This window comes from Megascapheus bottae, chromosome 13, assembly GCF_031878675.1.
Source record: "Megascapheus bottae isolate mThoBot1 chromosome 13, mThoBot2.hap1, whole genome shotgun sequence".
Classification (NCBI taxonomy): Eukaryota; Metazoa; Chordata; class Mammalia; order Rodentia; family Geomyidae; genus Megascapheus; species Megascapheus bottae.
The window spans coordinates 59291616-59319473 of NC_143521.1; the positions used below are offsets into that span (position 1 = coordinate 59291616).

Consider the following 27858-nt stretch of genomic DNA (forward strand, 5'->3'; position numbering starts at 1 on the left):
ATGGAGCCCCTCGCCTGTCCCCACACACAGGTGGAGGAGCACCCCACGTGATCCCCACACAGGTGGAGGAGCACCCCACGTGATCCCCACACAGGTGGAGGAGCACCCCACGTGATCCCCACACAGGCGGAGGAGCACCCCACGTGATCACCACACAGGTGGAGCACCCCACATGATCACCACACAGGTGGAGGAGCACCCCACGTGATCCCCACACAGGCGGATGAGCATCCCACGTGATCACCACACAGGTGGAGGAGCACCCCACGTGATCCCCACACAGGTGGAGGAGCACCCCACGTGATCCCCACACAGGAGGAGGAGCACCCCACGTGATCCCCACACAGGTGGAGGAGCACCCCACGTGATCCCCACACAGGAGGAGGAGCATCCCACGTGATCCCCACACAGGTGGAGGAGCACCCCACGTGATCCCCACACAGGTGGAGGAGCACCCCACGTGATCCCCACACAGGTGGAGGAGCACCCCACGTGATCCCCACACAGGTGGAGGAGCACCCCACGTGATCCCCACACAGGTGGAGGAGCACCCCACGTGATCCCCACACAGGTGGAGGAGCACCCCACGTGATCCCCACACAGGTGGAGGAGCACCCCACGTGATCCCCACACAGGAGGAGGAGCACCCCACGTGATCCCCACACAGGTGGAGGAGCACCCCACGTGATCCACACACAGGTGGAGGAGCACCCCACGTGATCCCCACACAGGAGGAGGAGCATCCCACGTGATCCCCACACAGGTGGAGGAGCACCCCACGTGATCACCACACAGGCGGAGGAGCACCCCACGTGATCCCCACACAGGAGGAGGAGCACCCCACGTGACCACCACATAGGTGGAGGAGCACCCCACGTGATCCCCACGCAGGTGGAGGAGCACCCCACGTGATCCCCACACAGGTGGAGGAGCACCCCACGTGATCCCCACACAGGTGGAGGAGCACCCCACGTGATCCCCACACAGGTGGAGGAGCACCCCACGTGATCCCCACACAGGTGGAGGAGCACCCCACGTGATCCCCACACAGGAGGAGGAGCACCCCACGTGATCCCCACACAGGTGGAGGAGCACCCCACGTGATCCCCACACAGGTGGAGGAGCACCCCACGTGATCCCCACACAGGAGGAGGAGCATCCCACGTGATCCCCACACAGGTGGAGGAGCACCCCACGTGATCACCACACAGGCGGAGGAGCACCCCACGTGATCCCCACACAGGCGGAGGAGCACCCCACGTGATCCCCACACAGGCGGAGGAGCACCCCACGTGATCCCCACACAGGTGGAGGAGCACCCCACATGATCCCCACACAGGAGGAGGAGCACCCCACGTGACCACCACATAGGTGGAGGAGCACCCCACGTGATCCCCACACAGGAGGAGGAGCACCCCACGTGATCCCCACACAGGCGGAGGAGCACCCCACGTGACCCCCACACAGGCGGAGCACCCCACATGATCCCCACACAGGAGGAGGAGCACCCCACGTGATCCCCACACAGGTGGAGGAGCACCCCACGTGATCCCCACACAGGTGGAGGAGCACCCCACGTGACCCCCACACAGGTGGAGGAGCACCCCACGTGATCACCACACAGGCGGAGGAGCACCCCACGTGACCCCCACACAGGCGGAGGAACACCCCACGTGATCACCACACAGGCGGAGCACCCCACATGATCCCCACACAGGAGGAGGAGCACCCCACGTGACCACCACATAGGTGGAGGAGCACCCCACGTGATCCCCACGCAGGTGGAGGAGCACCCCACGTGATCCCCACACAGGTGGAGGAGCACCCCACGTGATCCCCACACAGGTGGAGGAGCACCCCACGTGATCCCCACACAGGTGGAGGAGCACCCCACGTGATCCCCACACAGGTGGAGGAGCACCCCACGTGATCCCCACACAGGAGGAGGAGCACCCCACGTGATCCCCACACAGGTGGAGGAGCACCCCACGTGATCCCCACACAGGTGGAGGAGCACCCCACGTGATCCCCACACAGGAGGAGGAGCATCCCACGTGATCCCCACACAGGTGGAGGAGCACCCCACGTGATCCCCACACAGGTGGAGGAGCACCCCACGTGATCCCCACACAGGAGGAGGAGCATCCCACGTGATCCCCACACAGGTGGAGGAGCACCCCACGTGATCACCACACAGGCGGAGGAGCACCCCACGTGATCCCCACACAGGAGGAGGAGCACCCCACGTGACCACCACATAGGTGGAGGAGCACCCCACGTGATCCCCACGCAGGTGGAGGAGCACCCCACGTGATCACCACACAGGTGGAGGAGCACCCCACGTGATCCCCACACAGGTGGAGGAGCACCCCACGTGATCCCCACACAGGAGGAGGAGCACCCCACGTGATCCCCACACAGGAGGAGGAGCACCCCACGTGATCCCCACACAGGCGGAGGAGCACCCCACGTGACCCCCACACAGGCGGAGCACCCCACATGATCCCCACACAGGAGGAGGAGCACCCCACGTGATCCCCACACAGGTGGAGGAGCACCCCACGTGATCCCCACACAGGTGGAGGAGCACCCCACGTGACCCCCACACAGGTGGAGGAGCACCCCACGTGATCACCACACAGGCGGAGGAGCACCCCACGTGACCCCCACACAGGCGGAGGAACACCCCACGTGATCACCACACAGGCGGAGCACCCCACATGATCCCCACACAGGAGGAGGAGCACCCCACGTGACCACCACATAGGTGGAGGAGCACCCCACGTGATCCCCACGCAGGTGGAGCACCCCCACGTACAGTACACACATGTGCTGACCCTCCTGTGCCCTGACACAAATGCTGAGCACCCCTCACGTGCCCTGCTCTGTATGGAGAGCGCCCTGACATGCCTATGACGCTGGACCGCTGTCCTGTCCTGCCCAGCATGGCCTAGTGGAGCCTACTGGGCTCCGGCACCCCCCTGGCTTCAGAGGTGGCAACAGAGGCGCATTACTGCCTCCCCTGAGGGGCTCTGTCCAGTCCTCCCGCCTGGCTGACTGCCACTGGTCACGGCCAGAGCCAGGCTCAGGTGCCTCCTATCTACGAGGAGCTGGGCGCTGAGCTCCTCCAGAAAGGGGCTTCCCTTCCTGGCCTTGAATAGGAGGGGAGGAAGCAGCCGGGCTAGGCCAGAAGAGCTCCCGGAGGGGCCCTGGCTGCCTCCCCTGCAGGGCACCTGGTCCTGTGCAGGCAGCTTCCTCCCCTCTCGTCCACAAGAGCCCCCCCCCCCCCCCCCCGCCAGCTCTCCCAGAACCCCAACCCCACCCCCACCGGGGCTGCCTCAGATGCCGGCTCCTGGGCACTCAAGCCGTAGTAGCCAGGAGCATCCTGTGGCAGGTGGCTGGGAGAAGCCAGGAATCCAGGTCCACCACACATCTGTGTGTGTGTGCGTGCGTGTGTGTCTGTGCGTGTGTGTGTGCACGCACACATGTGCCAGTCCTGGGTCTGGGTGCCGTCCTTGAGTTTTAGAGCGCAAGGTTAGCATTCTACCACTTTGAGCTATAGTTCCACCTCAGGCTTTTGGCAGATAATTGGAGGGTAAGAGTCTCCAGGGCTTTCCTGCCTGGGCTGGCTTTGAATGGAGAGCCTCAGCTCTCAGGCTTCTGATAGGGTTACAGGCGTGAGCCATGGCCAACTAACACACTCTCTTTTTCTTTGTCTTTTTCTTCTTCTTTTTTTTTTTTTTTTGGGTCGGTTGTGTGCTTGAACTCTGGGCCTGGGCATTGTCCTGCGTTCCTCAGCTCAAGGCTAGCACTCCACCACTTGAGCCACAGTGCCACTTGTGGTTTGCTGGTGGTTAACTGGAGATAAAAGTCTCATGAAGTGGGGCCGGGAGTTTGGCCTAGTGGTTAAAGTGCTTGCCTAGCATGCATGAAGACCCGGGTTCAATTCCTCAGTACGACATACATAGAAAAAAAGCCAGAAATGGTGCTGAGGCTCAAGTGGTAGAGCTCTAGCCTTGAGAAAGTCCAAGGACAGTGCTCAGGCCCTGAGCTCAAGCCCAGGACTGGCAAAAAAAAAAAAAAAGTCTCATGAAGTTTATGCACCCAGGCTGGCTTTGAACCTTGATCCTCAGGTCTCAGCCTCCTGAGTAGCTAGCATTCCAGGTAACACACATCTTCTGCAAAGAGCCACCACCTTCCCTTTAGGGTGTGGCCACATAGACACCTAAGTGCTCAGCAGTTCTTCCTCCCACCAGAAGAGAATCCCCATCTGTGTCACTGCACCCCTGCAGGCCCAGGGGGGGCAGCCACCCTGGTAGATGGGTTGTGTCGGGGTCCTTCGTCCCCGGTCCCTCTCGACTAGCAGGAGGGATGGGGAAAAGCACGCCCCGACCAGGCCGAGCCACGAGAGGAGCGGCCCACTGTCCTCCCGCACTCAGCCTTCCTTCCCCGGAGCACGAACAGAGACGCCACGCAGCTTCATCAAGGCAGGAAAATCTCTCTCCAAAAACCCCCTCCTGAGGAAGTCCCTCCAGCTGATATCCCCTCACTCCAGGTCCCAGCAGAGAGGGATCAACAATAACACATCTGTAACCAATCGTAATCAAGACTTGGCCCTGCCTGGTGTGCCTACCTTGTCTCAGCAGAAAGTGGTTAGACACGGCGTGACTCGGCCCCCGACAGGGTTGTGAGGGGGGGACGACTCCACACGAGACTCCAGCTTGACAACTGCTATCCCATGGCTGGAGGCTCGCCAGCCTGGCAGGCAGCTTCCAGGACGATACTGAGAGTGCAGTGTGCCAACATCAAAGTGCCGGGCAGTGTCTGCCAGGAAGGCCCTTTCAGCTTGTAGGAATGGCCTGGCCCTCCCACCCAGTGCATGGCCTCTGGCACTGCCAGGTGGGTACCCACACAAGGGCCTCTGCATCCTGAGCCCAGAGGTCTGTGTGTATATCAAGGAGCAAGCCAGCCAGGGCTTCGTGGAGACACGGCCAGGAGAGGAGGGGGTCAGGAGTGGCCCAAGGGGGCCCCCAGAACTCTAAGGGGGTGGCCGCTTTTGTCTATTGTAAAAATCGCTCTGTGACCTGTGGCCTGGCCTCTCCTGCAGCCAAGGCCTGGTTCTGGGCCCGGCACACAGCTCCAGCATGTATGGGTTTATGAAGAGAGGTCCACCACTGTCCCATAGGCAGAAGCAAAGGTGAGCAATCAAACCCTGGTCAGGCCCCAAGGGCACTGTGGACACTGCCCACAGGGAGGCAAAGCCAGGGCCCACTTGGGGCTCCAGGACCTGAGTGGGGGAGGGGAGGGAAGTGGGGAGAGGAGAGTGGGAAGGAGAGGGGAAGGGAAGAGAGGAGTAGGAGAGGGAGGAAGCTTTGTCCTCCTCTCACCTTGGTGGCAGCCCATACCTGACTCAAGGGCTGTGGGGGCAGTGGCATCTCGACACCTCCACAGTGGTGACACAATGAGTTACAACATTGGAGAGAGAAACTCTGAAATATGGAGCCACTGACCATGCAGGGCCAGGGGCGGGGGGCAGGGGGGGCATCCAGGGCTAGGTCCTGAGGTCACAGCCTTGAGAGGCCCTGCAAGGCCGGGATGCCCACAACCAGGGCTTTTTGACACTTGACATTGCCATTAACCCGGAGCAGATCCAATTCCATCTTACAATGAGGGCGCCGCAGCTGGGACAGGCAGCTCCCCTCTGGCTCCTCAGAGACACCAGCTGCTGGAGTCCTGGAGTACAGGCAGCTCCCTCTGGAAAGCCTGGGCCACAAAGCCTGTCCACGCTGGCTAGTAATGAGAGCAGACCCCACCACAGGTCATAGCATGAATACAGCCCACCTGGCCTGAACCCCAGGCCAAGGACCTGGCTTCTTCTGCAGGCCCAAGCAGGCAGAATCCCCAGGCCCCAGCCAGAGCCTGGGGCAGGCAGGCTTGCACCCGGCGGCCCCACCCAGGCTCAGCAGGTACATAGTAAACATCTGATTCACAGGAAGCAGAGGACACTTCTTGGAATTAGAGTCTGGCCAGAGGGGATGGGAGCAGGGAGGCCACAGGGTCCTCTACTGGCCCCTTGGAGCCCGCTGACCTCCTAGCCAGTGTCTCAGGTGCCCACCCCACGCTTCTCCCAGAGGCCAATTGGCAGGGGTCAGTCGGGTATGCCTAGAACCCGCCGTGATCACCCATGTGGGCTGCAGGGCAATGAGACAGGGGTGGGGTCACAGTGCCTGGGGAGAAGGAAAGAGGTGGGAAGGGAGAGCAGATACCCCACTGCCCTCACCCCGAATCCCTGCTGGCCCTGGCTGTCCTTCTGTGTCATGCATATTGTCCTTGGGCTTCCTGGTCCCCGGCCTGGGGCCTGCGATCCCTGGCTCACGAGTGTCAGGACATCGCTAACCGGAGGTGAGCATCCAGCACCAGGAGGGAGGCGTTGCTTGGGGCTTCATCCCATCTGCCCTCTGGGCATGAGCAATGAAGTGAAAAGGAAGGGGAAGGTGAGCCCCTGGATACTCAGATAGGGCCGAGAAGGACCTGTGAGGAGGCCACATCCTCAGGAGAGTCGCCAGGAACTGAAGGGCCCCTTTCCTCGGGACCCGAGCCCCTCTGTGCCTTTACCACACCTGGCACATAGGCCACGCTGGTCACCGGATGGCCATTCTTCCCTGCCAGCCTTTGGCTCAGCTTGTCTCTACCTCGTGGCCATCAGCCCCTCTCACAGATTACTTCTGACTGCAAAGTACACCTTTCTTTTTTTTTTTTTTTTGCCAGTGCAGGGACTTGAACTCAGGGTAAGAGCAGTGTCCTTGAGCCTCTTTGTACTCAAGGCTAGCACTCTACCATTTGAGCCACAGCACCACTTCTGGCTTTTTCTGAGTAATATATTGGAGAGTCTCAGGACTTTCCTGCCTGGGCTGGCTTTGAACCAGGATCCCACACCTCAGTCTCCTCAGTAGCTAGGATGACAGGCGTGAGGCACCGTGCCCGGTGCAGAGGGCACTTTCCCAATCTCCTAGGCAACCCACCCCCTGTCGCTTTGCCCTGATGCCAGTCAAACCACCTGGGTTATAAAAGAGCCATCTCTGCACATGCCCAGGGCCACCAGCCAGCTACGCAGTGAGGAGAGCAGGGGCCGCCTCCGTCACTGCCCTTTGGCGTCCTCGGATGCCTTTGAGAAAAGTCTCAGGGAATCCCAGCTGCTCTTGATGGGCACAGGCCTTTGCCCAGGAGACCAATTTTGGCAGGAACTTGGACAACTGCCCTTTGCCCCTGGCCTCTCCGGGTCTGGCCCTGCCCCCACCACAACCCCAAGCAGAGGCAGCCCAGCAGACTTTGTCTGCCCAGGACACTCAGCCCTCCTGAGGACCAGAACAGCACCCCCGAAGCCCGAGTGGCTGCGGTCCATGCGACCAGCACCCCTCGAAGCAGTGCCCATGCCAAGAAGAAGGCAGCTCACTCCTCTCTCACCTCAGGCTCCCAGGCTGCCGGGAGGGGGAGACTCCGGCCAGGGTCACGCAGCTAGGAGGTGGTGGCCACCACATCTGACCCCGGGACCCCAGCCTAGGCTATGTTCTTCCTTTGGTCCCAGTTGTAACCACGGCTGGCCGTTTCAACCGTCTGGACCTACAAGTGTGTGAGCCTCGGTGTGGGGGTGTCGGATGTGTGGGGTTGACTCAGCACCCCACTTCCTCAGGCGGGCCTGGAATACACCTCCCGCGCCTCCCCGCCTTCCCAGGCCAGCCCTGGGGCCCTTCCTTGACGGGGGAGTCTGGGGCGGCCCCCATCCATGAGGATGGACCCACCTGTCGGCGCTGGTCCGTCCCGGGCCGTCCAGGCCACAGGGCAGGAGGAGCTAGTCCAGGAAGACGACCCCGCGCCCGGTCCTGCCCGCCAGCCGGACTCCGCCCGCCCGGGACGCCCACGTCACCGCTGCGTGAAGGCTCGGGCGGCGGCGAGCCTGAGCCCGAGGACGGAGCCGGCGGCGGGCCGGCCAGCCCAGGACGTGGCCCTGCGGCTCGCTCCGCCCCGCCCGCCGCGCGGCCGCTTCCGAGCCCCTGCAGGCCCCCATCCAGGAGAGCCTCCCGCGGTGCCAGGCTGGGCGCCGGCGCGCGAGGTGGCGGCAGGCAGCGGCCCTGAGCTCTGCCCTCGGGCCTCCAGGCGCCGCACACCGCCCGCCCCGGCCCGGCGTCCCCCCCACACGCGGGGTGAGTGAATCAGCACCGCAGGTGGCTTTCCTCACAGCCCCGCGCGGTGCGGAGGTCGGGGGAGAGGGCGGGCCCCAGCGGGAGACCCCGCCTGGCCGGGGCTCGCGAGGGAGCCGCGCACGGCCGCGTCCCGCCCGAGAGCCGGGACGGTGCCTACCTGCGCACGTTCGCCGCGCAGCGGGTCCCGCGTCCCGCAGGGAGCTCCGGGTCCAGACGCCAGCCCTGGCCGCCTCCGCTGCGGCTCGGGGACCGGCTCCCCGGCCCCGCTCCTTTCCCCGCGCCCGGCCCCGCCCACACGGCGCGGGCCAGGCCCCCGTGAAACCACGCCCCTTCTTACGCCCCGCGGAGCCTGGCCCCGCCCACACGGCAGGGGCCCGCCCCCTGCCCCGTGCCGGCCCAGCCCCGGTCACGAACGCCACGTGCCAGGCCCCGCCCACACGGCGCGGGCCTCGCTCTCGTGAGACCACGCCCCTTCGCACCGCACCGCCCCCGCGGCCCCTGGCCCCGCCCACAGGCCAGGGGCCCGCCCCTCCCCCGTGCCGGCCCAGCCCGTGCCACGCCCCTTTACCGCACCCGGCCCCGCCCATACGGCGCGGGCCCCGCCCCCGTGAGACCACGCCCTTTCCACCACCTCCTGCGCCCTCCTGGACCTCACCGAGCGGCCACGCTCCTCCGCCCACGCCGGCCCCGCCCCTCCGCCCACGCCGGCTCCTCCCTGTCAGCCCCGCCCCTTCCTGCCGCCCCGCCCCCGCGGAGCCCGCCACGCCCCCACACTGGCCCTTTCCCTTCCCACCCCGCTCCCTCTCCCTCTCTGGCCACGGCCTCCCCTGACCCCGCCGGGCCCCTTCCAGCCCCGGCTCCCTGGATGAGTCACCCGCCCCGCCCCGCCGCGCCCCGCGAGCTCGCGGTTCTCGCAGGTTGGCCGGGGAAGGCCGGACTTCCCCGGGAGGGGGAGGAAGGCTGGCGCGCCCAGGCGCAGGAAGCTCCTGGCACTCGGGTGCCCACGCAGGTAAGCGCGAGTGAATGACACCCCGAGGCGCCTAGCAGGTTCTCACCTCATCCAAGAGCGTGCCTCCTCGGTGCCTGCTCGGTTGAACAAGCGTCCAGCTGAGGGCAGGAGGCCCCAAACCCCGTCCTCGCAGGCGGGGACTAGGACGATCGGGGCCGCGTGGGCAGACGAGCCAGCAAGACTCATCTCCAGCGAGCCAGAGGAAAGTCGAGAGACTGAGCTCCCACTGCGAGCAAGAAGCTGGGTGGAGCTCGGGCGGGCGCGTCACCACGGCCGCCCGGGCCCTCCACGGCGTGCGGAGTGCCTTCCCTCATGGACAGAGCAGCGGTGTGGGTGCAGGGCCCGGAGGAGGAATCGTGAGCACCTGCGCGCTGAGCTAGGGGTGGGGAATGAGGCCAGCACCCCCTGGGTCCACACCCATCAAACCACCCCCCGAGGAGGCTGGCCTCGCCCTGTGGGCTCCAGCCCTGCTGCAGGCTCCTGGGAGAGCCAGCTGAGCATGCCCCCCCCCGTACCCCCTCACCCGCATCAGCTAGGGCCCCATCTCCTGCACACAGGCAGGGCCCTGCTGGCTGCCTGGCCTCGGGAAGTGGCCCTGGCTGATGAACCTGTAGCCTCACTTGCTAGGCCATAGCTTCCTGGCCAGCCTGAGATTGGAAAGCTGGAATAGGCTCTCTGGGGATGGCGGGAGCAAGCTGGCCCCTGTGACGGGAAGACTGTGCTAGCTGGAGCGCCACAGCCAAAAGGTGGGGAAGGGACTGGGCCAGAGCTTAGCCACACTCCAAGGCCAGCTGACACCCCCAAGCCTCCTTCCCTTAGTGCATCTGGGCTTGCTTGCCTTGCCTGGTCCCCCAGCTCAACCTGGCTGCGGGCATTGCCCTCTGGGAGGTCGTTTGGGCCGTTCAGCAGGCATCGCTAAGAAGCTGCTGGGGGACCCCGCCCTGTGAGTGGAGGGCGGCCCACGCACACACTGGGTTTCTATTTTTGGATCCAAACACGCCAGCTCTCAGCCCACGGAGCCCGATTTGGAACTCGAAAGCAGCCCGTTCTATTCTGGGTGGCACTTCCCATCCTCCAGGTGTGGAGGAGGCAGTGTTTGTTTGCTCTGAGGTTCACCCTGCAACCCCTCGTCCAGGCAACTCCTGCCCCACCAGCCTGCCACCTCCAGAGCACCAGGATCTGGGAGGAGAAGCCAGCCCTCAGCGACATCAAGCTCCACGTCACACCAGCAGGGGGTACCTCCCCCCAGCCCAGTGCCAGGACCAGCCAGCCTTGTCCCCAGCCACCCTAAGGTACAGGTGGCCCTTGGACTCATGCCCTCCAAGACCAACGATGGGAGCATGTGGGGAGCAGGTGTGCCAGCGGGCTCTTTGAGGGACGCCAGGACACCCCCTCAAACACCTCCACGGGTCCCAGCAGACTTTCAGTCACGTGTGCAGCCTGGACCAACAGAGGACTGTCCCCCGTCCCGTTCCACTCTTTCAGGCCATGCCTTGGGTACTCCCCGAAGGCCCACCCTGCGCGTGCCAGGGGTGGTGGCTCATACCTATAATCCTAGCTGCTCAGGAGGCTCGGATCTAAGGGATCACGGTTCAAACCCAGTCAAGCAGCCAAGTCCATCGCCCGCTTCTCCCCCCTCCCATCTCTCTCTTTCTGCCAGTCCTAGGGCTAGAACTCAGACGTCTTCAGAAGATGGAGAGGGACTGGGTCAGTGCTCAGACAAGTCTAGCCTTGGGCCGGGGCCGAGGGGCTCGGGGACCCCAGGCCCCGCGTGTGGGGCGGACGGGGCGTGGAGAGGCCGCGGGGCGCCGCCCTGACTCGCCCGCAGGGACGAGCGGGGCCTCCGCTGGGGCGCTGCTGGCGCAGGCCGGGCTGCGCCCCGCCGCTCCCGGAGGCCGCCTCACCCTCCGGTCACTCCGCGGCCACTCGCCGCGCCCGGCCGCCCGGGGACCGGGTCCGCGCGGGGAGGGGGGACGGGAACCGCGGCGGCGGAGCGGCGCCGGGGGCGGCGCCAGGGCAGGCGGCGCGCGGGAGGCGGGGCCCGCGGGCGTGGCCACCGGCCGGCCGGGAAGAGCCCGGGAAGGGCCGCCGGCCGCCGCCCGGCCCCGCCGCCATGTCCCGGGACGGGGCCCCGCGCGCGGCCGCCACGCTCTGCGGCCTGTACCACGAGGCCGGCCAGCAGCTGCGGCGGCTGCAGGACCAGCTGGCCGCCCGCGACGCCCTCATCGCGCGCCTCCGCGCCCGCCTGGCGGCGCTGGAAGGACACGCGGCGCCGTCGCTGGTGGACGCGCTGCTGGAGCAGGTGGCGCGCTTCCGGGAACAGCTGCGGCGGCGGGAGGGCGGGGCCCGCGAGGCCGGGCTGCGCCAGGTGCGGGGCGGGGCCTTCCGGGCGGGGGCGGGGCCTGGGGGCAGCGGAGGGGGCGGGGGCTGGGCGGGGCCCAGAAGGGGCGTGGCCCGCGGAGGGGACGGAGAGTGGGCGGGGCCTGGAGGGGGCGGGGCAGACCGGGGCGGGGCTCTGGGGCGCCTGAGGGTGGCTTGTGCGAGTCCTGGGGTTTGAACTCAGGTCTGGGCTCCGTCCCGGTCTCTGAGCCACTTGAGCCACAGCACCACTTCTGGCTTTTTCTGTATATGTGATACTGAGGAATCGAACCTGGGGCTTCACACATGCTAGGCGAGCACTCCACCACACACTCCCAGCCCCAGGCATTGCATTTTTTGTTTTTTTCTTAAGCCAGTCCTGGGCCTTGAACTCAGAGCCTGGGCCCTGTCCTTGGGCTTTCTCAGAGCTAGAGCTCTGCCACTTGAGCCACAGCACCACTTCCAGCTTTTTCTGTGTATGTGGTAGTGAGTGCACGCTAGGCAAGCACTCTACCACTAGGCCACACTCCAGGTCCCCAATACTGCATATTTAAGAGTGTCTGCAGCGTTGTGTTGGTTGTGGGTGTTCACGTCCTGAGGCTGTGACCACAGTATGCGCGTTCTGGGTACCTGCTGCCCTCCCATGGGAATATGTCTGCCAGTACCCCCTGGCCCTGCAGGTAGTGAAGAGGAAGGCAGCACCCACTAGTGACCCGTTAGCCTCCTTGTCATAACTGCCCTAGCACAGGAGCCACAGAGGCAGTGCAGATGCAGGGGGAACTAGAGGATCCCTTCCAGTAACCACATCTGCATGGCATTTGGGTAGCCATAAGTGATTGCCTTGGACCTTTGATCTGGCAGAACTCCAGTGGAGACCAGCTCTAGGGGTGGCATCAAGGGTGGCATCAAGCTGTCCAGACAAGGAGTTAGCTGTCAAAGCGCCCTGTAGGCACACCCTGCAGTGGTGGGCACCTTCTGTGGTGGAGAGGGTGTGCTGAGAAGACAGCTGCTTCCTCAGTGGCATCTGGATTCCTTCAGCCCAAGGCCCCATCAGCCTGGAGCCCATCTGGTCCTTCCCTATGTCCCGTAGAACAGACACTGTTGAATCACATGTAATCCTTCCGTGCAGTAAATGACAGCATGGCCCTGCAAACAGTACATACGTCTCAGCTTTTCCACTTTTGGTGCTGGTCCTAGGGCTTGAACTCAGGGCTCATGTGCTATCCTTCAGCTTGTTTTGCGCAAGGCCGGCCCCACTCTCAGTTTTTTGTTGATTTCTTGGAGATACAGTTTCAGGGCTTTCCTCAGCCCTCAGATCTCAGCCTCCTGAGTACCTGTGATTAGAGGCAGGAACCATGGGCACCCAGCCTGAAAACAGAATTTTAGATGAAGTTTCGGAGCAGAACATTATAAAAACCTGAAGGACCACAAGGTTAATTATTGGCGGGAGCCCGTCTTCCTGTGTGCGGTCTAGTGAGGACAGAGCCTTGCCAGATCCGGCAGGCCGTCCTGGTTTGTTTCTAGTGCACTTCTATAACCAAGCAAACTGTGCTGTTATTTATTTTTAAAACATTTTAAAAGATGGGAATCACACTGATTTGTCTGGCCTGACCTTGAACCATCCTGATCTTTGGCTCCCAGGTAGTAGATTTTCAAGGGCAAGCCACACCATGCCCTGACTTTAGGTTTTCAGTCATGATCTCACATGCTGGCCCCGGCTGGCCTCGGATCTAGACCCTCCCATGCCTCCAGTGCAGTTAGAATGACAGATCTGTATCATGGTGCCTACTTTATTTGTTGAAATGAGTTTGGCTTTTTTTTTTTTTTCCCTGTCCTGGGTTTAGTCTCAGGGCCTGAGCTCTGTCATTGGGTTTTCTCAAGGCTAGAGCTCTACCACTTGAGCCACAGCACCATTTCTTTTTTTTCCCCCCTATGTATGTGGTACCGAGGAATTGAACTTGGGTCTTCGTGCACGTTAGGCAAGCACTCTACCACTAGGCCACACTCCCGGCCCCGGTCTTGCTCCTTTTTGCCTTGAACCATAATCCTTGTCATCTCTACACCTAAGTGGCGGGGATTACAGACATAAGCCCTTGTACCCAGCTATGTTTTATTTTTTTAAACTACTCACTTCCAAGTGCTGAGCTTTCGGATGTGATCTGCCATGTCTGGTTAAGCTGTGCTTTTCAATCTCTTAGGAAATTGAGAGACTGACTGAGCGACTGGAAGAGAGGGAGCAGGAGGTGCAGCGGCTGCTGAGCCAGCCTCAGCACGCGGGGGCCAGGGAAGCGGTCCTGCTGCGGACGAGCTTGGAGAAGAAGGAACGGGCTCAGGCCACCAGCCGTGTCCTGTGCCACTCCCTGGCTGCCGAGACCCACCAGCTGCGCCGGACACTGGCTGCCACCACCCACATGTGCCAGCACCTGGCGGCACGTCTGGACGAGCAGCAGCCCTCCCAGGGGGAGGTAGGCCTGCAGAGCCAGGGGGAGCACTGGTGGGCGAGGAGGGCCCCACACAGCATTGTGAGGGCTCCCTGACCTCAGGGAGGGGAGACATGGGGAAGCCCAAGGCCGCCTGTGTCCTGTGGGCTCCGTGTGCCCCACGTCAGTGGTCGGGGCCAGCCAGGCCCAGCCGGACCTGCTGAGGAGGCAGCAGCCTGGCAGGCCACAAGCTAGTCGGTGTCATCTCTGGAGCAGCTCTGTGTCTCTGTGACTGCAAACCAGGTGCCAGTGGTTCACGCTGTCATCACAGCCACTCAGGCTGTGATCTGAGGATCAAGGTTTGAAGCCAGCCCAGGCAGGAAAGCCTCCGAAATGCTTATCTCCAGTTAATCACCAAGAGGGCAAAATGGAGCTGCAGCTCAGGTGCTAGAGCTCTGGCCTTGAACACAAAAGCTCAGGGACAGCACCAGACCCCAGAGTTCAAGCCCAGGACGAGTGTGCACACACATACACATGTACCTACACACACAAATTAGTGGCCCAGCCAGGGCCAGTGGCTCATATCTAGAAACCTGGCTACTGAGAAGGCTGAGATCTGGAGCTAACCTGGGCAGGAAGGTCCATGTGGATAGCCAATTACCCAGCAAAAAGCTGGAAATGGAGGTGTAGTTTGAGTGGTAGAGCACTGACCTTGAGTGAAAAAGCTGAGTGAGAGTGCAAGGCCAAGTTCAAGCCTCAGTTCCAGCATAAAAGCAGCAGCAGCAGCCCATCCACATCCACACACAACACCATGAAAGTGGGGGGAGCAGTAGACATGCAAAGCAGCAGCCAGGAGCTGGGGTGGACAGCACCCGGGCCTGAGAAGGACAGTGTGCCCCTAGGTCAGGCCCTGCTGGGCCGAGGATGGGAGGGTCTGGGTTTCACCATCTGTGAGGCCTCCCTCCGTGCAGGGCTCTGGTCAGGAAGACAGCGGGCTCTGCAGGCACGGCACTGCCCCGCCCCCAGCAGAGGGTGTGGAAACAGGAAGAGGAGCGCAGGTCCCTGCAGGCCATTCTCAAGGCTTCTACCCACTCAGGCCCGTGCAGATGGCACCGACGGCCTCAGTAAGGCCGAGCACCTCTCACCTCCGTGGGGTCTGTTCCAGCCTGTCACTCTCACTTCCCCTGGGGGTTTGGAGGTAGCCATACAGTGGTCAGCCAGAGGCGGGCACAGCCAGGGTTGGTGTCATTTCTCAGCCGGGGCTCAGCTGAGTCACCAGGAGCTTCCTGCACTTCCTGTCGTTGTAGGGGAATTCTCGAGGCGTGTGGCTGACACACAGCCTCTTGGCAGCCAAGCACACGCGTTACTTCTGGGCTACACACCGGTGTGGGATGATTCTTCCCACAGGTCTGGGCCACTGTCACGCTGCTCTGTGACTCAGTCCCCAGCCTGCATGAGGCACAGCTTTGGGGTTGAGCTCCAGGCAGCCGATTGCCCAACAGGGCCCAGGAGGAGAAACAGCCAGGCCGGCCAGGGCAGCGGGCGGGGAGACATAGAATTAGCTTCCTCTGCCTGGCTGCGTCATTTCTTCTCCGTGTCGGGATATTTCCCTACGTGCCCCGGCACCCATGAAGGCAGCCTGGTAGACAGTGAGGCCCAGAGGCCTGGCACCATAGCGGGGAGGAGACGGGCTTGGGCCTGGCCCAGGCCGCGGCGGCTTCTTCATTTCTGGGTGGCTTCTCTCGGGAGTGGGCCCCTCCCTGCGTGACTGAGGCAGTGGTCCTCTCGTCTTGCTGCACACACGTGCCTATCTCAGGTGGTGACACGGCTTCCCTCTGTCCTTCCGGATGTAGCCGGAGTGTGCAGGTGAGGACACCTCCAGACAGTCTGTCATTGACAAGTTACAGGAAGAAAACCGGCTGTTGAAGCAGAAGGTGATTCACGTGAGTATCTTCAAGTTTCCACTCGAGAGGGACCTGCACGCTGCCGGGCCGTTCAGTGGCCTTTCCTCCCCTGCGTTTTGTGTGGGAGGTGGAGGGCTGACTGGGGTTTGAACTCAGGGCTTTATACTCCCAGGCAGGTGATCCGTCACTTGAGCCACTTTCTCAGCCCTTTTTGCTGTATGGCCTTGTGCTTTTGCCTGTCAATCAATCCTCCCACTCCACCTCCCGCCTGGCTGGGATGTTACAGGTGTGGACCTCAGACCTGGGTCACTGTGCTGGTTTTGGGTCTTGAACTCAACTCAGACCTGGGCACTATCCTTGAAGTCTTGTGCTAGCATTCTACCACGTGAGCCACAGCTCCACTGGTTATTTGTACTTAAGAGTCTCACAGACTTTCCCGTCCAGGCTGGCTTCAAACCACAATCCTTGGGTTGCAGCCTCCTGAGCGGCTAGGTGACAGGTGTGAGCCAGCGGCACCCACTGGCTTGGACACTTTTGAAACAGGAGAGTAGCACAGAGTCTACCTCAGCGCGAGCCGGCAGCGCGGCTGTGTGGTGTCTCTGGCGGGCACAGCTGCCATGTCAGGTGCTGCCGTGAGCAGCTCCACGGTAGACTGCGCTGCGTCTGGCCACATGTCCTGACGCCAGAGCGAGTCTGCCAGGAGCTTCCTGTCTGTGGGCCCCTCAGGTGGAAGATCTCAATGCAAAGTGGCAGCGCTACGATGCCAGCCGGGACGAGTATGTGAGGGGGCTGCAGGCGCCCCCTGGGCCCGGCCTGCTGAGGAAGGAGATCTCCCGTCTCAACACGCAGCTGGCGGAGACGGGGAAGGCCTGCAGCCACCTGCAGCAGGAGCGGGCCGCCGCCCTGGAGCGCGTGCAGATGCTGGAGCAGCAGGTGCAGCAGGGCAGGGCTGGGGCCTCGGGCGCCAGGGCAGGGGGCTGGGCCAGGCCAGGCCTCTCCCCTTGGGAGAGCAGACATGAGCCCTCTCCTCACAGATCCTGGCTTACAAGGAGGACTTCGAGTCAGAAAGGGCAGATCGGGAGCGGGCTCACTGTCGGATTCAAGAGCTGGAGGAGAAGGTCTCCTCCTTGCTGTACCAGGTGTCTCAGACAGAGGTAAGGTTGCAGCTTCTCCCCCTTCGCAAGTGTTTTGGATTTTCTTTGCAAGAATGGTGAGCTCTGCATGTCTGCCAACACCCTGGTTTCCAGGCAGCAAGGTTGCCAAGGGGGCCACAGCCTGGTGCAGAGCCCCCTGCTGTGTGGCGAGGGGCGGAGGCTGGCAGGTTGCCCTGCTCCTCACCCCCACCCCGGGCTGGTGGTGACAGAGACCAGAATTGGACCGGAGTTAGAACTCCTGCTCACATCTGTGACTCAAACTGCTCTGGAGCTGAGACCTGAAGAGTATCTGCAGGCAGCCCAGGCGGGGCAGTCAGTGACCCGCTCATCTCCAATGAACCACCAGCAAGCCAGAAGTGGAGCTGTGGCTCCCGCGGTAGCCAGCCTTGAGTAAAAACGCTCAGGGGCAGTGCCAGCCCTGAAGCAGATGGCAGACCTGGTTCTTCTGGGAGTCAGAGGAGCCAGGGGTGGCTTCAGGCCGAGGTGGCGTCAGGCGGGCCCTTGCTGGGTGAGAGGGGCTGAGTGTGCCAGGCAGCCGGTGGCCCTCTGCTGTCACCTCTGCTGGCTTCACCAGCCTGAGGCATGGCTCACAGATGATGCTCTCTCATCAGCACCTTTGGCCCAGGCAGGGAACCAGAGGTGTGGTGGGGACAGAATCCTTTTCATGGCCTCTGAGCACGGGGGACCATTTCTGACATGACTGGCGTGGGAATTTGCTCCCACCCTTAGCAGGGGCCACTGCAGTGCCCAGAACCAGGTCCAGGCCTGGGTTATCCCCCACCCTGCACTAGGGGGGGGCCCTCCTGTGGGGGTGGGCTCTCAGTGTTGACCACTGTCTGCCGGCCTGAGGAGGGACACCCTGAGTGCTGCAGGCCTCAAACCCCCCCCCCCCCAGAAAGGACCAAGTTCAGACACAAGTGGAAGCTGCAGGGCGTCTGGGGGTGCGGCTGCAGGGCGTCTGGGGGTGCGGTTGCAGGTGGCAGGACAGGTGTTTGGAACTCATGTGCTACAAGCCTCAGCCACGCTCCTGTGAGGACAGGACTGGGCGCTCCTGCCCAGGCCTGGGCCCGCAGTGCAGGGGAGGAGCTGGGTGCAGCTCTCGGCCACCTCTGCTCTGGGGGATGCGGTCGGCGCCAAGGCTCTGGACGCAGTGAGGCTGCAGCGTCTCCGTCTTTCCCACAGGACTCCCGGGAGCCAGGCCCCCGCAGGATTCCTCCTCCCAGCAACACCGCCAAGTTCGTGGAGACCGAGGCGCTGGGGTCTGCAGCACCCGCTGGCCGGGGGCCTGGGCCTGGGTCTCAGCGGCCGGAACCCCCCGCAGAGGGCAGGGACCCCAGCACAGGCCGGAGAGGCCAGGGCCGCCTTCAGTGTCCTCGCTGCCTGCGCTTCTTTGGGGAGGACCAGGGGGAGGAGCTGCTCAGGCACACTTCCCTGTGCTGCCAGTGAGCTGCTGGGCCCTGCCCAGGGTGGCTGCGGGGATGCGGGGGTCCCCAGAATGCGGTGGGGCCTGACAGTTCACTGTGGGTCACACCGGGAGCCTCGGGGGCGGGCAGCCGAGGAGTTGCCCACACGCATCGGGTCTCCCAGGCTGTCAGGCAGAGGCAGCATGCCATGGGGTTCCGGCAGCCCCCTTCCCACCAGCAGGCCAGCACCCAGCGTGCCGGGCACACCACTGCACTGAACACAGTTGCCAAGCTTTCATCGCCAGGAGTTGTCACAGCGCGCTTGTCTTCTCCTCATCTTGAGAATAAATGCACTCGCCCTAGCCATGGCGTCCTTCTCGGGGCAGCGCCCAGGCCAGCTGGCCAGGAGACCAGGAGACAGGACCCTGCCTGGAGAGGCTGTCCCAGGCTGGCAGATGGCGGGGCAGAGGCCCTGGCTCAGGAGGGGAAGGGGCCGTGGGCAGCTCTGGCGCCCACGATGGCCTCCAGGCCTTCCACACGCTGGCTTTTGTCAGTTGGGGGGCTTGAACTGGGGGCCTGGGCACTATCCCTGAGCCTCAAGGCTAGTGCTCTACCACTCGTGCAACAAGGCCACTTCCAGTTTTTAAGTGGTTTATTGGAGTTTTCTGCCTGGGCCAACTTTGACCCTTGATCCTGAGACCTCAGCCTCCTGAGTAGCTGGGATCGCAGGCTGAGCCCTCGGCACTCAGCTGCACTGGCCTTGCGTGGACTCCTCTTACTCTACGTTGGGCCAGGTCTGCTGTGCCCCCATCTTGCTAAGTTCATGGCCTGGAAGAGTCTCATGTGCGGGCCGGGGAGGGCGTCCCACCATGCCTACTCTACCTGACCTGAACACCAGAGAGCTGGAGGCATCCCAGGGAGAAGGGAATAAGAGAGCCCCCCCCCAAGCTGGGTGATCCCCAAAATGTTAATGCACTGGGTGAGGCTTGGAGGAGCCCAGGGAGGAAGCGGCTGCCAGAAGCTGGACCAGGGCCAAGATTTTGGTGGCCATGCTCTACAAGTCCGGGGGGGCCGGCACTCCCCACAGACTCCCCCTGGGCCCAGACGGGCTGTATCTCAGGGGTAAAGTCAATACCCAGGGCAGAATGCACCAGTCCTGCCCCACAAAGCCCAACAAGCTCCAGGCAGGCAACCTGCCAGCTAACACAACTCGTCCGCTACCTCTGAAAAACACCCAACCCAGACACTTACACTACAAGTCCAACAGACAGCTGCGTGAACACCGACAGCCGAAGAAAGATGACTGTTCCTCATGGGTGGAGGGAGGGAGTCCAGCAGACGCTCCTGTGAGAAATACTGTTGTTCAAGGAAAATGATCCTGAGGGAGCATCAGAGGGTTTAGTTTTATCACTCGTTTTTCTGTGTTTATTAGAGCTGGAACTTAGGGCTTTGTGCCTTTGCTTGGCTTTTTGCTCATTGCTAGTGCAGCACAGCTTGAGCCACAGCTCCACGTGGCTCATTGTTGGTTAATTGGGGGTGAGCTCCTGCTGGGTGAGACTCCCCCCCCCCCCCTCCCGCCACCTCCGCCTCCAGAGCAGCAGGGATTACAGGTGTGAGCCGCCAGCACCCAGCTAGGGAGTTTTAAAACATTTGCAGACACCTGACCTTGGCATCTTATTACACTGGAGAGTGTTCCATGGAGTTGTAGAATTACCAGGTGTTAACCGTGACTTCAGTGGACTTTAATAAGAAACATGGTCCTTAAGCCAACACTAAAATAGTAGTGTTTGAAAAATACAACAGAAAAAACCTTTTTGTCAGCCATGGGGTTTGAACTTAGAGCCTGGGCGCTGAACCTGAGCTCTTTCTGCTGAGGGCTGGCACTCTACCACTTTGAGAGCCACAGCACCATTTCTGGAGGTTAACTGGAGACGAGTCTCAAACTCTCCTCTAGGCTGGCTTTGAACCGTGGTCCTCAGCCTCAGCCTCCTGAGTGAAGATTATAGGCGTGAGCCACCGGCACTCGGCCTTCGTCGCTCTCTTATGGCAGCCTGAACAAACTAAGGCACAGCCCTGTTTACAAGGCAGTGCAGAATGCTTGGAAAAAAACAAATTGCTCAAACCTGTGCAAGGGCCAGGTGCAGGACTGAACACCACTCAGGAAGCCTAGATAGGTCTGTGGCCCGAGGCTGGCCCCAGGCAAAAGCAGGTTCCTACCTGAAAAATAGGCACTTGCCTAACGTGTGAGGTGGAGTCCGTGTGTGTGTGTAACACTGGAATGGAAGTCTAGGACACGACTTGCGTGTGGTCCTGTCCCAGGCACCCTGGCTTCCAGACCTCTTTTCGGAGGTGGAATTCCCGGGGTCTAGCAGTCACCACACCCCATGGCAGAAGAACTCTGTACCACTCACCTATCTCCCCCATCCCTGCCGTCTTCCGCCCAGCTCCCAGCAACCCAGAATGTACTTTCCGTGGCTGCTCTCTTCCCTGAGCAGAGCGCTGCCCGGCCCTCCATACTCCAGCAGGAGTCTGTGTTTATGGCCGTGGGTTGTGCCATCGTGTGGGCCTTCTGGTCCTGTGTACGGATCCGCCAGCCGGTTCTGGGGTATGGCTGGCGGTGGTTGCTCTGTCACACACAGGGGCTGTGCGCTGTGCTCACCTTCTGAGGCCGTGGCTGTCTTTCCAGGGGGCTGCCTCATCCTACCTCCCCACCAGCAGCGTGGGGTCCTCTCCTCTCCCCATAACTGCTACCTCCCCTGGCTCCAGCCGTCCAAGGGGGGCCATGAAGGATCAAGTTGTCACTTTTTTGTGGGGGAGGGGGTGGGTCATGGGGCTTGAACTGGGCCTGGGCGCTGTCCCTGCGCTCTTCAGCTCAAAGCTACTGCCTTACCCTTCAGCCAAGCCCCACTTCCCCTTTTCTAGAGGGTAATTGGAGATAAGAGTCTCAGGTCCTTTTGTGCCCGAGCTGGCTTTGAACCTCTATCCTCAGATCTCCACCTCCTGAGCAGCTAGGGTGACAGGTGTGAGCCTCCCCGTCCGGCTTGTCCCTGAACTTCTTTTGCTGACGGCAGCACTCTAGCACTTCCGGCCTTATCTGTGTGTGGTGGCAAGGAATGGAACCCAGAGTTTCAGGCACGCTGGGTGACCACTCTACCACTAAGCCACACTACTAGCCTCTTGTTGCCAGTTGCAAATCCCCTAGAACTAGAGTGTTGACTCTCTTTCCATGTGCTTACCCATGTGTATAAACTCCTTGAGGAAACGTCTCTTCAGAGCCATTGCTCATTTGAACTTGGAATATCTTCCCTTCAGAAATACAAACCTTATCCAATCTGCTTTTTTTTTTGGTGGGTAAGAGTACTGGGGATTGAATTCAGGGACTCAAAGTTACTAGGGGGTGTTCAGCCACTCGAATCATGACTCCAGCTCACTTTTTTGCTGTTTCTGATGAAGCTCCTTTTTTCCTCGGTCCTGGGGGGCTTAAACTTATCTTGCTTGGCTTTTTGCTCAAAACTGGCATTCTACCTATTGAGCTACTCCTCCACTTCTGACTTTTTGCTGGTTAACTGGAGATCAGTCTTGGATTTGTCTGCTGGGTTAGTGTTGAACTTTAGTCTTCGGTTCTTAGCTTCCTGAGTAGACAGACCAGTTCTGGTAATTTTATCCCTCCAGTCCTGGGTCTTGAACTCAGGGCCTGGGCACGGTCCTTGGGTTTTCTCAGGCTAGAGCTCTACCACTTGAGTCACAGCACACTTCTGGCTTTTTCTATGTATGTGGTACTGAGGAGTCGAACCCTGGTCTTCATGCATGCTAGGCAGGCACTCTACCACTAGGCCAAACTCGTGGCTCCTCTGGTCATGTTTTTTGAGCCATATTTGCTGTTGAAACCCTGGCAACTGCTTTCTTCTGTATTTGCATAGACTTCTTACATTTTTGTCTCTAGTCTACTCAGCCTAAAGTGAGGGGCCAACCTTATTTTTTTTTTTCCCACTTGGATATTCAGCTGTCCTATTAGTTGAAAAGATTTCTATTAGGATAGACAGAGGACTGGGAATATGGCTTAGTGGGAGAGTGCTTATCTTGTATATGAGGCCCTGGGTTCAATTCTTCAGTACCACCTACAGAGAAAAAACCTGAACTGGACAAAAACAAACAAAAGCTTAGGATGGGCTGACCCATACTTCAATATATGCCAGTCATAAGTCCATCCTCGTACCAATACAGTACTGTCTAGAATTACTCTGTCGCCTACATCTTCAGGACTGAGTGCCAAGCTCTTCACAATTCCACATCACCTTCAAAATCAGTCAACTCTCACACGTAGTGGTCTTGTGGGTTACAATGAGGTCTGTTCAGTTTGGGAAGTTCTGGCATCTTCCTTAACAACCTCACATGTCAAAGTTTAGGTCTGGCTTTTTTCTATGTATGTGGTACCGAGGAATTGAACCCAGGGCTTTGTGCATGCTAGGCGAGCACGCTACCACTAGGCCAAACTCCCGGCCCCTGTGAACACGTTTCTAATGGCTGATAACGCTGACACGTCTTATGTGTTGGCACACGGGTATGAGGGTGTGCTTTCGTGCATGCTTCATACTTTCTGGTTGTTGGAAGCTTGGTTCTTGAAAAGGATACTATTTTCCCTTTCTCCTCCATTTTTGGTCATCCGTGGTCAGCCACAGTACCATTTGATTACTATCTGGAGATAAGGAAGCTGAGTCCCGAGAAGGAGCCTCCTGCTCAGGACCCAGGCCTGGGTGGATGTCCGCCAGCTGCCAGTCAGCGCTGTCCTTGGATTTGAATGCGGTGACGTGAAGCTGCCCAGTGTCTCCTTTAGGAGAAAATCCGAGTTCTCAAAGAGGACAGGAAAGACACTGTTCCCATCTCTGGTAAGGTTATGAAGAACGAGAACAGTGGCTTGGCTGTGACGTGTCAAATGGAAAGCTGCAGCCCCGTGTGGGGCACACCCAGGATGAGGGGACTGTGGGTGCATCCACTGGCGGTCTCAGATGTACCCCAAGGGCTGAGGGGCCACAGTCTATCACTCGCCTAGTTCAGTCATGTCTAACCTCCCGCTCCCAGAGGGCACACGTGGCCTGCGCCAGAACGGTCGGCCAAGCCAGGGCTCTGGCCATGCTCACACGCTTGCCTACCTGTCAGGGCCTCCCGGCTCAGCTCTGCCCTGTCCCAGGGCTTGGGCTCAGGGCCTGAGTGCTGACCTTGGACTTTCTCAAGGCGAGGGCTCTACCACTTGAGCCTCAGCACCGCTTGCGGCTTCTTGTGTGTGCGCGCTGGGCAGGCACTCTACCGCTAGGCCACCCTGGTGTGGGCTGCGCGGGCGTGTTTACTGAGGCCAGGACTGACGAGCACCGCTCCACTTCGTTCTTGGCAGGGAATGGCAGGAGGGGCAGGAGCACGCAGGGCTCCACTTGTGGTCCTCACAGTTCCTGCTGACATGAGCACCAGCTACAAATGCGAGGTGCGCAGACGGACCTGGCAGGGAAGGCTGAGGTGGGCCTGGACGGAGAAGAGGCCTTGGACCCACGGGCCCTAGGTACTGGCAGAAGGGTCCCTGCCCTCTCTGGAGCAGCTTCTCCCCATGGAAAAAGAGGTCTGCTATTCTTCCTTCCACCTGTGAGAGGACAACTCCCTTGACTACCAATTCACTTCCTGTCCCTACAGGCTCTGGAGCCAGCAGGGCCAGCCTGAGCCCCTCCGAAGTCCTACTGCAGGCACACGTCACTGCTCCAGCCAGCATGCCACAGGCCCTCCTGGGGACCCTGTGCACTCTCGGGGGGCTGTACTGTGCCTGACCTTCAGCCTCTAGAGAGCACAGGGTCCGCGGGAGTACAGGCAGAGCCTCCCAGAATTCGTGGGGTTCCCAGGGGTGTGCACAGCCCCCACAGGACTGCATGTGGCAAACACGGGAGGCTCCCCTGCAAGTTCCTCAGAGGGCACAGCGGCCAGCAAGCCGGCCTCTTTTTTCCTGATTGCAGATGCCAGTCCTGGGCACTGTCCCTGAGCTTCTTTTGTCAAGGCCAGGGCTCTGCCACTTGAGCCACAGCACCACTTCTGGCTTTTTCTGTGTATGGGGTACTGAGGAATCGAACCCAGGGTTTCATGCATGCTAGGCAAGCACTCTACTACTAAGCCACATTCCCAGCCCCTTTCCTCTTAATTTTAAGTACTATTCGGTTTCTTATTTGCACCCAGTCATGTACAACTTGTTCCATATATATATATAGATATATATGTATATATATATATCTATATCTATCTATCTATATATCTCCAAACTATATCTTAACTATCGACCCTAATTGCCCCATACAGACCCCTGCCACAAGCCAAAGGAGACCCCAGCCTACTTCCTCTGCTGGCACCACACACAGGCCACAGTCCTCCTCTGGTGTCCCTGTGGGACAACCCCCCCCCCCATGTCCTGTCCTAACTGCTGCCACCCTGACAATGGCTGCTTTGGGCCACTGGGAACTGCTCCAGGGAGGTGGTTCTGTCTCCCTGGGGGTGACGGAATCACTGTCCTCGCTGTCCCCCCTCCTGTGCCCACTGCTCCCAGCAGAAAGCAACCAGACTGGGTTTCCTGCTGTACTAATGTATTCCATCTTTCAAAAAGAAAGACATGATTTTAATATTACTTAACAATATGTTAAAAAGGCAGCCAGGCAGGCCTCTGTGTTAATGCGGCCGTACGCTCTACAACACACTGGGTGGTGTGAGTACTGGGTGGGTTTTTGATTTGAACGTTCTCATTCTTCAAGGGGTCTTACACGAGCTGGCTACAAGTCAGGGGGTCAAACACGAACACTCAGAAACAGTAGACTGGAGAACCAAGGAGGCCGGCCCGCCCAGCCTGCCGAGGGTGGGACACGGTGCACAGGAGCTGAGGGGACAGATGACAGGACTGGGCGGGGTGCAGAGGCCACAAAGCCACATGGATGAGGCCGGCCCGGCCCTGAGGTGGTGGTGGAGGGCTTTCCAATCCAACAGCACAGAGCTCCAGTCGAGTGCGTCTCACTCACGCCGCCGCGCACACAGCCGGCACCGCGGGCGCTGCAGCCAGCTCTGGGCCCAGGTCTCAGGCTGCACACCCTGCCCGGCACAGCCCGGCGGGCACTGCAGCTCCGGGGGCCTGGCACAGCCTGGCTGCTTCCCATACGTCCCTCTCTCCAGGCAGTCCCTGCTCAGTGGGCAGCAAAGGTTGCTTTCTTCAAGCTGAAGTTGGACCAGTTGATGGACAGCCTCTGTCGGGTCTGTCTAGCGGAGTCCAAGCAGAACCTGCGGAGACACAAAGCCGTCAGCAGAGCGCGCTCACAGCGGGGCTGGCAGCAGCTCACCGGGTAGATAGCCTGGCCCCTCGAGAGGACGCTCGTCCTCCAGAGGTGAACTCCACAAGCTACCTGTCAGCACCATCCACCTTCCAAGAGCAATCGAAGCTCCACAGAAAGGCAGTTCTAAGTTGGGGGGTGGGGGAGGGGCGCCAGGAGGGAGGGAGAGACACTGGGAGGCTAAGACCAGTGCCACGGCCACCCACTCCTGTCCTGTCCTGTCCTGTCCTGACTCAGGGCCTCTCATGAAGGCCCCACGACCTGAGCCGCCCCCTGGGCCTGTTAGCTTTATTTTGAGATAGGCTCTTGTGTTGTGGCCTGGGGCCAGCCTCAGGCCCCAAGCCTCCTGCCTATTCTGCCCACACAGCCGAGATTACAGGTGTGTGTGTGTGTGTGCTACCACGCATGACCCCTTGGCTTTTTGTTTTGTGCAGGTCCTAGGACTTGAACAAAGAGCCTGGGTGCTGGTCCCTGAGCTTTTGTGCTGAAAACAAAAACAAAACAAAAATAAAAAATGAAAAAACCTCCATCAGACTCTTACTGCCTATTAACTACCAAAGAGGCAGAGGTGATGCGGTGGCTCAGGTGGAGGAGCACAGCCTTGGGAGTAAATGAACTTGGAGGAGATAGGGAGGACTGTTTGAGGCCAACACAAGCAATAGGCAAACTATCTGAAGAGCAACGAGTGACAGAGGCCTGCCGAGCAAGCATGAGGCAAGAGAAATCTCTGCCTCCTCCAGACCAGAAACACGCTCACCTCCATGAAAAGCATCACTTTCCTGAGTTCGAGTTGGTGTGGGAACCAAATCTAGGCCCTCAAATCAAATCCCACACTTCGCCACATAGCCAAAAGGTTGGTTTTTACCATTTAAAACCTTTCTTTTGGGGGGGGGGTGAGGGGGTGCTTGCCTAGCATGCATGAAGACCCAGGTACCACATACATAGAAAAAGCCGGAAGTGGTGCTGTGGCTCAAGTGGTAGAGCGCTAGCCTTGAGAAAGCCCAAGGACAGTGCCCAGGCTCTGAGTTCAAGCCCAGGACTGGCAAAAAATTAAAAGAAACAAACAAACAACTTTTTTAGGAGGGTGGGGTGAGAGAGCAGGTGAGGAGAGAGTGGGGCAGCCCTGGGCCTTCTGCTTGTTGCAAGGCAGGTGCTCTTTCGTGGAGCCATGCTTCCAGTCCTGGCCTTGGGCTCTTCACCATTCGTCCAGCTTTAACCTCCCAGTGGCTGAGGAATTCAGGTGTGTGTACAAACGTGCATACACACATCCATGAATAACAGAATTTCAATCCTCACCTGAGGAAGGGAGCGTGCACAGCTGGCACAGAGTCTGCCAGCACGGACTAGAAAGCTACTGTCAGAGGTGAGCTGTGCTCATGCCATCGGCCTTGCCACTGGGCGCCCTCGGGAGATTGAGATCTGAGAGCTGAACTTTACCCAGCCAGGCTACACAAACAAATCCCAGAGACTCTTATCTTCAATTAATGGGGGGGAGGAAGCTGGAAGTGGATCTAGTGGTAGAGTGAAGAAGCAGGAGGCGGAGGCGCCTTAGTTCAAGCCCTAGTACCAGCAAAGGGGGCAGGGGAGGTTTTCAAGTGGGACCCTCAGACCTCAGTCTCCTGAATAGCTAGGATTATAGGTGGGAGCCACTGCATCCGGCTCTCCCTTTGCTTTCTTTTGTGTGGTACGAGGGACTGAATTCAGGGCTTTGTGTATACTACCACTAACTACAACTCCAGCCTATGCATTTTGTTCTTCTTCTGAAGAATACATTTTTTTCCTTCCTGATAGCTACACAGCCCATCCTGGCCTTGGAATCGAGATCCTCCTGCCTCAGCTTCCCTGAGCATGCGACATTTCAAGTATGGGGAATGTGTTTACACAGTAGAAAAAACTGGGTTGTCAAGTTTTCCTCCAGGAATACCGAGTGGCCACCTAAATGTTACTTCTCTCCTTAAAAGCAGGCTGGCCCTAGCAGTGTGTGCAGGCATTGCTCTGGAGAGCATGGCAGTGCTGGGAGGGGCCTGAGTCTTGGGAGACTCCCTGGGAACAACCTGTCAAATGTG

The 27858-nt window shown here is 60.2% G+C and overlaps 2 protein-coding genes across 4 annotated transcripts in view; one reads left to right on the forward strand and one right to left on the reverse strand.

Moving 5' to 3' along the window:
* The first annotated feature begins 10868 nt into the window (after positions 1-10868).
* Tnip2 (TNFAIP3 interacting protein 2) lies at positions 10869-18803 on the forward strand. Of its 2 annotated transcripts, none has more exons than XM_090344132.1 (6): positions 10869-10917; positions 13767-14033; positions 15842-15931; positions 16619-16825; positions 16927-17046; positions 18229-18803. In XM_090344132.1, the coding sequence occupies exons 1-6, from the start codon at positions 10903-10905 to the stop codon at positions 18490-18492; spliced, it is 963 nt and encodes a 320-aa protein (XP_090200258.1). In that variant the 5' UTR covers positions 10869-10902; the 3' UTR covers positions 18493-18803. The 2 variants fall into 2 exon arrangements, with proteins under 2 accessions (XP_090200258.1, XP_090200257.1); XM_090344131.1 differs by lacking the exon at positions 10869-10917 and adding an exon at positions 11279-11578.
* A 5963-nt stretch (positions 18804-24766) lies between these two features.
* Positions 24767-27858, reverse strand: part of Fam193a (family with sequence similarity 193 member A) — a 107577-nt gene continuing 104485 nt past the window's right edge. For both annotated transcript variants that reach the window (XM_090343913.1, XM_090343912.1), the window contains exon 21: positions 24767-25742. In XM_090343913.1, the coding sequence (XP_090200039.1) occupies positions 25649-25742 (94 nt within the window). In that variant the 3' untranslated portion in view covers positions 24767-25648. The remainder of the gene's footprint in view (positions 25743-27858) is intronic.

What these genes read in the sequence shown, in the direction of transcription:
- Tnip2 (XM_090344131.1), top strand. Translation starts at nt 11,324, where the DNA reads ATGTCCCGGGACGGGGCCCCGCGCGCGGCCGCCACGCTCTGCGGCCTG. An exon ending in AGCAGCCCTCCCAGGGGGAG is followed by an intron (nt 14,034 to 15,841) that starts GTAGGCCTGCAG and finishes TTCCGGATGTAG; the next exon opens with CCGGAGTGTGCAGGTGAGGA. An exon ending in TGAAGCAGAAGGTGATTCAC is followed by an intron (nt 15,932 to 16,618) that starts GTGAGTATCTTC and finishes TGGGCCCCTCAG; the next exon opens with GTGGAAGATCTCAATGCAAA.